The sequence below is a fragment of the Phallusia mammillata genome, chromosome 5 (assembly GCF_965637545.1).
Source record: "Phallusia mammillata chromosome 5, kaPhaMamm4.hap1.1, whole genome shotgun sequence".
NCBI classification, from domain to species: domain Eukaryota; kingdom Metazoa; phylum Chordata; class Ascidiacea; order Phlebobranchia; family Ascidiidae; genus Phallusia; species Phallusia mammillata.
In genome coordinates this window covers 2,423,042-2,431,330 of record NC_137256.1, presented here as the reverse complement: position 1 = coordinate 2,431,330, position 8,289 = coordinate 2,423,042, and the positions used below count along the sequence as shown (strand labels likewise).

Sequence of the window (8,289 nt, the reverse complement as noted above, 5' to 3'; positions counted from 1 at the left end):
TAGTTGTGAATGTGAACCGCCGTCATGCATTACTGCACATTCTTGGCATAGAAATAAAATAAAATACCTAGATTTTTGGCGCGAATTTATTCAGTCTTCAGTCTGCTGAAGTTTAAATTAGGTGAAAAAAAGTCCCAGTTAGCAAAAAATATGCAACGTGCAAAGTCTATTTAAAAGTTTTTAACACCACTGGGCACTGACAATCAACATAACATTACAAAGCGCTGCAGGAACAATGCAAATCGGAAAAAAACGGGCCCGTGATAGTATTGAAATATTTGCTGCTATTTGAGTATTCGCACCCCAATATTTGATACTATTGGAGTAAACCTAGCATCACCCGAATACTCCGTACTATGGAAGATAATACTCGAAGACTCGTTGCGAATTGAGTAGCCAGCTACTAACACCCAAATACTCGATATAATATTTAAGTACTAGTGTCCTAATGATTGGTGCTATTAGAGTATATTCGATATTATTCAAGTATCAGTAACTTAATACTAAACTTATGTGGAGTATGAAGTATGTTTGGTAAAACGCTCGGTGAGGTCAGGCGTTTAACCCACAAAGTCTGCAATGCCTTTCTATGCCACTATTTCCGAAGCTTTCGTCACATGGATAAATCGCGCGCCCTTTAAATCCTCTGTTTCTTTTTTACATCTTGCCCTTTTCCCACCGCAGGTTCTGCGCTTAAACTGACAACCAGTCCGCCTGTTGGATTTTTGCAAGAAAAGGTTGTTGTTGTTGGTTTTACTTGCAACTAAACCTGTAACGTAATTGGTTTTGTTAAGTGTTTAGTTTTGTAAGGACGTGTTCCGATACATGTGGACTTTGTACAGCGTAGTGCAAAGGTAGCATAAGTGCGACCTGTGATTGCAAATCGATGTTGAAAATCAACCTGTACGCCCATTCTTGACAGTTGACACCTTAAGAAACGAGGTGATCTAAGTGCTGTTCTTTGTGTCGATTGCCCCAACTAATGTAGGCCTACATTGTATTGTGCGGTTGCCCACCACACAACGGATAATGATGGTCACCTAAGTGAACTATTATAAGGTCAGCAGTGCTTTTAATTTATACCGAATTAGGTTTCAGGACAACCACCGTTTTATATCCATTAGCGCTGCTTGAACAAAGAAAGCACCAATATATACACAACACACCTGAGAAGAGGATTGCAATTATTTGAGGCTTTGTCAGCTCATCACATCTGGAGTTAAAGACAATTCCCGCGTTAATGGTTGCACTACTATGTAAGAATGTTTCCACGAGGTGTAGCCAGCAGAGCGTGTTAAAACCCGGGAGCCAAATGATTAAAAGGATTTCTGGTAATCTGGATTCACTGGTAATGGAACACAATGAGGTAAATTCAACCTCCCATACGGTAGCTAATGTAAAATGTAGTTATAATAGATGTAGGTTCTTATATGTCTGCTGGCCTTAGTTTGAAAGAACCCTACGAGTTACTCACTGCTTGCTACAGGCCGTTACTTAAAGACTAATAGATTAGAAGTAAGTCCTTGCGTTCTTAGCTTTTCCGTCGATTGGAGTGTTTACCCTGATAAAGGCGACTTGAATAGGACGGTGGAACGACGGTGGAAAAATACATATTTTTTGTCATTATGGCGTTACGCGATATGCATTCACTGACTTGAGTGTATTTGTTATCCTGGTTAAAAATACACATGTCACTGTTGATTAGCACCAATTTTGTTGGGTTGGCACCAGGCTTTATTGCCTTAATAACAATATAATTGAAAAGTTTCTTATCGTAACGGCACTATTTCAGCTAATTGGGTCGCCTAAATAAAGAGTTCTTAACTTTTTCAACATGTATATTTTTTACACTGCATTTATTAAACCGTTGCGTTCGAAACCAGCAGAAACACTTCCGTCCAGACCATCTTACTACCCAAGACTTTAAAACCCCAAAATTAACAGCATGTGTATGCGACTCAATAATTTTACGCCAAAGATTTTCGCAACGAAAACATTTTATTCTGATATTTTACAAAACAAAAATTTTGTTTGATATTGAATGTAATCAATGATACATATTTAACTATACAATACAATACGTCATATAAAAGCACACGAATTAGCATTTGTATTTTTATTATAGATTTAAGTAGATCACCAAGAACGGAAATAAAGTAGTAGTTTCACTTTCATTTCCCGATTTCGCTTTTGTTTCAAGGTCTGGGCAAAACTGAAAAAGCAAAATGTTAAACAATCGTTTACAAAACACGAAATGAGCACTGGACCTCGGGTTTGCAAACTTTTTAGACTTTGAAATGAAAACAGTGTGCTTTTTATATTCACAAGTTACCTGTGCATCCAGTCTCATACGGATCTCTGATAGTTCCCCACAAGAACAAACTTGAGTCAGATAAGCTTTACACTCTGCACCGATGTCACACGGACTAGGGTGCAACGGTCAGACACTGGAACCAAACACTTATGTCACAAATGTTAATTGTCTTCAGTATTTTGTTGTTCCAGTTTAAAATTTTAACATTGATAATTCGTTTGGAATAGAACTAATGATTCCAGATACTTGAAAGGTTTTAAGTTCACTTCGTATGTTTTTCAATGTATGAGAATGATTCTGGTCCTATCCTAAGATTGTTACTCACTACGGTTAACAAAGTTTTCGACATGTTAAGATATAGGCAAAAATGCAGCTTGCGTTCGAACCCACGACAGCAGTCTTTCCGGGACTCGCCCAGTCGAAGGACGTTTTGCCCACAAGAACGGTAGGGCTTCTTCAATCGGCAATGAAGTGAGATATTTGCAAACACATGAACGAAAACGCATGGGAGCAGCGGGATGCGAAAAAATAACTACATATGAACAAAGTTTTTCTTGACGAGTTGTATGCGCCACAATTAAATAGCGCATAACTTATGTCCGACAACATATGCCCAACTGTATCACTAAAATAATCAACAAGCCGGAAATAGCTGCGCTAAGTTAAAAGGTTATGAAGCGAAAAACAGTGGCTGGCACAATTGTCGGATGATGGCTGCAGCTACACCGTATTATTAAGCGTTATGTGACTGGGGCTCATTAGAAAGTGAGTGGTAACGTTGGTGGGGCCAGTTCTAAAAAGATTGAACACCCGTGTTAGGGAAAGAGGTTGAGGTTGATGTTTGTGCGCCCGGATTGCTTTAAGTAATGCGATTCAATGTTGCGCCGTGATTTGTTTTATAATTTACGGAAACCTGCGTTTCTGGTATTTGTAGCAACGGTGCAGTCGGGTATTAGTTGATTGTTTTTGTTTGGTTGAAGGTCCGGTGCGCCTGACTCATATATACAGAAATAAATAAAATCTTGATTGGGATTTATCCCCGGGAGCGTATTGGGTTCGAACCCCGTGAAAAAAACAAAAAAATGCTGACGAATGCTGACAAAAAATGCTTAGGGTTGGATTGAGGTTTCGTAATAACAACAACAATAAAATCAGCCTAAAAAACGTCGACAAGTTTCTAACGTGAAATTTAGTTTTTATCACAGTCTCACTGTCGATTTAAACAACTGCGCTTTTTATGCAATCTATTGGTATTTAGCAAACCGTTTCTAGTGTAAGTTTTTGTGTTAGTAGCTCTACCAACAAATTGGCAGGTGCATTGTGTCGTTTACACACCCTTAAGTTTGCCCTCGGAATGTAAGTAGCAATTAAAGCGTGTTGTTTATCTCGGGACCCCCAAAAAAATTGAATTATTTTTCGTTGCAGTGAGGCGAAATGAAGTATTTGTTTCTACTCTATGCTCTCGTGTCTCTATCTGTGGCCCTTAAAGGTAAGTTTTGTAAAAATTATAAAGTTTTGAAAAAAATTGGGTTTACCAGTCCTTTTTTTAAGTCTTACTGTCTTACTAAATTTGCTGTCGTTCGTGCATTTATATTTGTATCCTTACTAAATTACAAAACGGGTAACAGCACTCAAATAATACTGATTAACTGATTAACTTGGATGTGTCTGAAGAAGTGACAATGCAAAAAATATCATATTTACAGTAGATTATCATCAGTAACGTTGATTTTAACTTTCGCCGATTCTGTTTGCTTTTAGATGTTTGCAGTCCCCCAGCTAAGCCCCAACGTGGTTTCTATTTTCCCTTTCAAACCAATTACAAGTACGGACAACACATCACGTTCGGATGCAGTTTAAGCTACAAGCTGGAAAAACCTGTCACCAAATTTTGTATCAACGGAAAGTTTCAACCAACCGACGACGTCGTCTGTAGTTAGTAATTAAATTTTTTCAACAACTTTGGTTCTTGCCACTATAGTGATGCTATGAATATTCGGTTTGCTGAGTTTATTCGACCGAAACCGATTATTCGGCAGCATTTCCGAGCAAATTCAGCAGAATCAACCAAACACTTGTCTACCCTACTCAAAACTATGCGAAAATGCATGTTGCCATAGCGAATCAAGTTTGTTCAAAAAATATTTGTAATTCGGAATGTTTTACGCACGCTATTTAAAGTCGAAAATGTAGCATTTCGCTTAATTACGTAGCACAGAATCTATGAACCGGCGCAAAAACTATCATCGCATCAACTAGTCACAATTTAAGTATTCATGTTTTCTCCAGCAACGATAAATAAGTTAATAAAATCATTTGCTGCTTCGACAACGGCCGAGGCAAGCTCATAACTATCTTGTTGACGTAACACCACTGTGGGTCCGGTAGAAAACTGAATTAATCACGTCAAACGCTTGACGTATGGCTAAACGTAAAGTCACAAACGGTTGGTTCGGCCGAATTTGTTGATAAAACTGTTGACATTGGGTTTGGCATAAAGCCCATTGAACCAATTTGGTGCAAATATGCTTATGACATATGAAAGTTGTAAACGGGCCTGAAATTGAAGCCTGAACCTAAAAGTACAAGTCCGAAACCCGGCCCGAACCTGAATCGTTTTTGAAAAGTCCGTTTAGGCTCGAAAGTTTGATTGGCAGGTCTATACATTGACGCAACGAGACAGACTAAGACAACAAACAAAAACTATAAGGTTGGTCTTCAAGCAAGGCGTTTTAGGGCTTTCAACAACTGGCTACTTACCTGGTTAAATTTATTCAAAAAAAAAAAAAAATAGCTGAAGCAGAGTGTAAAGTCAGGCCAGATTCAAGCCCGTTTTTTAAGAAACCTTAGCCCGAACCCGGTCCAGTTAACAACCCTGTGGCATATACCGGGAGAATCTTTAACCAATGTTATCTATTTCTAGTTCTCGACCAGTGCCACATCAACCCATGTAGCCTTCATGCAGGGTGCCATAGTATTAAAGGAATGGTGGTGTGTTTCTGTCCACCTGGATATTCCGGGGACCCGAGGATTAAATGCACAGGTTTCTGCCCAATTCTTTAATTGTTTGTTTGCTTAGTTCAGTAGTCGGCAACCATCAGGCCACGGCTTGGTTTTTGTTACCGTTACCGGGCCGTGTACTTTTTCAGGTTAAATGCTTTATCAATTTATTTCAAGCAATCCTCGCCTACGGCCACGTTGGCAAGTCCGAATACAACCTATATAACCTGAAATAGCCGGTTCGCGATAAAATTTCATTTATTACAAAAATGATGTAAAAATGATGGAAGATATCAAGTAATGTAGGCATAACTAATGTACAGTAGAATTGCGTTGCCTAAATCCTAACACACTCTATAATGTCAAAACATCCCCGCAACAGACACACATTTACCACGTGTACCATTTTGTCTGTACGAAATACGGTAGCGAACCGACAGTGGTTGTTGAAACAACTCCAGACACAGCAAACTGGCTTGTTTAGGTCTTCATTGACTTGACTCTTTTTTGCCTTTTGCCCTGACCCGGCTCCAATGGCATGTATTATCTAACGTGTATATCAATATATCATGGTGATGTTTTTTAGGCATTAACCCTTGCGATTCGAATCCCTGCGGCTTCGGAGCCAGTTGCACTAATAGAGATGGACTTGCTTTATGTACTTGTCCAGCTGGAAGTAACGGCGACCCCTTATGGGGTTGTTGAGGTAAAGTTGTATAAAGTTTTATATTACTACAGCAACATGATTTTAAAAGCTGCAGACAGTGCTTCGGCCTATAAGGTCTCATCAGTGCAGCTGGTGACGAGAGATATTGGCTGTATTGGCTAGTGTTGACATCCGTTCACCAATGATTTGACTTTCACTTATTGCATCTTAAAGTTCTAACAAGAACAAACAAGACAATCTATTTGTATAGAACACGACGTTTTGAGTTGCGTCAGAATGTCAGAATCATTGAAGAATAATGCAAGTTGTTAATTGTTTACCAAAATGCATTTTTTGCTTGGTTTAGAACTTCAAATAATGAACTTCAAATACTGTAACAAACGGAAATTAATGGTTGGTTTGTAGTTTTCTCTCACCGTTGATTTGAAATTGAAGTTCGCTTCAATCATATCCACATTGATGCAAATCTACACCCAGCTCCAATTAGTGTTCGAAATCTACAGAGCCGAGCTACAAATTTGAAATAAATTTTGTTAAAGTGTAACTTTAAATACAAAACAACTCTATTAACCAATCTTTGCTGGTTATTATTTAAAATGAAGGGCTAACTTTTTCTAGTGCTGCAGCAAAAAAAAACAGTGGTTGGCACAACCGGTGCATGGTGACTGAACGCGCCGCAGCTGCACCGTATAATAATTATTTGGTCACAGCATTTTGTATTTTCAGCAACACCGTATTGTGAAGCGTTATTACGAAGCAAAGGGATCTCACTAGAGAGTGAATTTGGCCCATTATGGGTAAACACTGCTGGGGAAATAGAATTATCTTTCTCGATTTAATTATGTTTCGTCGTACGCGCAACTTGCTTTTACAAATCAAACTGCCCATTGATTTTACTTATCATAGTCATTAAAGTTTGTTTGTCCAGACCTTAATTACATGTGTCCTGTAACTAAATTTGTTCAATTACGTTTTTGGGGGGCACCTTGACTCCAAAACCGAAAAGTTAACCGATGCCTCTTCACATCACCTCACGTTTCTTTTAAACTCACAATTTGCGTTCGCGGGTAAAAATAAACAAATAATTGATTGATGTGTTGGTCAAACTCAGTTTATCAATGGCCGTAATTTGGCGCATGATAACCTTTAGAAAAAGTTTAACTTCAACTAATTTAAGCATATGACGACTTTTAACCTTCTGTTTAGACCAGTGGTTCTTAACCGGGGCCAGAGTTCGACGAAGGTCTTTTTGTACAATACAAATACTCGTTTTTGTGAAACTTTAGGGTCTATAGTCGCTAAAAACGGTCATTTGCATTTGCCAAATATCAAAACACTGGACGGTTAAACTTACGCAGAGGTGTTTTAAACTGATGTAATCTGGGTTTTAGATGGCAAATACACTATTGATGGTAAATGCATGATATAAACCAAGTATTTTAAAACAAAAATAAGCGGGTAAATGGCGACCGTTGGTGAAATAAGAATCTGCGATGCGGCTGTCCTAGCAAAATGGTTGTGCACCCCTGCACTAAGGTTTATTTTTCATTTTTTGACGTACCAAAGAGCATTGTTCGTAAGCAGATACACAACGAAATTTTGTTGGCAGCAAAAATTTATTACTTCATCTTTTTCATGTTTGTGTACAGAATACAGATGCTATAAATGCAATGCTTCATTTTGGTAAAAACTAAAAATTGCCGGAATTAAAGCAATCATGAAACAAGTTGCTTGTACTATTATGTTAGAATTTAACAATATGACAAACATTAACTGTTGCCACTACGTTTATACAAAAACTAATTATGACCCACCAAACGAAATGGGTTAAAAACTTAGGATGAAACTTTGGGGTTCAACCAAAGGCTGAAGAATATCGTAGGGGTTCGGCCGTTATAAAAAGGTTAAGAACCACTGGTTTAGACTTTAAATATTTTGTTTTACTACAATTCTGACTGCATTTGTATTGTTGTCGAAACACTTGACTTCTTTGTACAAAGCAACAAGGTAACTGGTTTACAGGGCGAAACAAAATAGGAAAGTCGGGGAAATTGGTCACAAATGAGGCTGAGTGTAGAAGTAAACCCCGGATCAAGTCCGTTTTGTTGAAACCTAAACCCAAACCCGACCCGATTTTCTGACGTTAAAATCCGTTTTAAGACTTCTATTTCATTTACCAAAAAAAGAGTAAAATTAAATTCGACGCCGCATACGAGACACTTTCACTAAGAGTTTCTTTTCGATTTAGGGCAAATTTAACAACGATGGATCATTTGCAATACAGCAAATAACAGCTTAAAAAACTATT

The 8,289-nt window shown here is 38.2% G+C and overlaps 1 protein-coding gene across 1 annotated transcript; it reads left to right on the top strand.

The window, feature by feature from the left end:
- The first annotated feature begins 3,748 nt into the window (after window positions 1-3,748).
- On the top strand, window positions 3,749-6,020 carry LOC145228049 (sushi, von Willebrand factor type A, EGF and pentraxin domain-containing protein 1-like). The gene is made up of 4 exons (XM_080093023.1): window positions 3,749-3,803; window positions 4,076-4,249; window positions 5,238-5,357; window positions 5,901-6,020. Exons 1-4 carry the CDS (start codon window positions 3,749-3,751, stop codon window positions 6,017-6,019), a joined length of 468 nt encoding a protein of 155 aa, XP_079949149.1. The 3' UTR covers window position 6,020.
- Window positions 6,021-8,289: the final 2,269 nt, after the last annotated feature.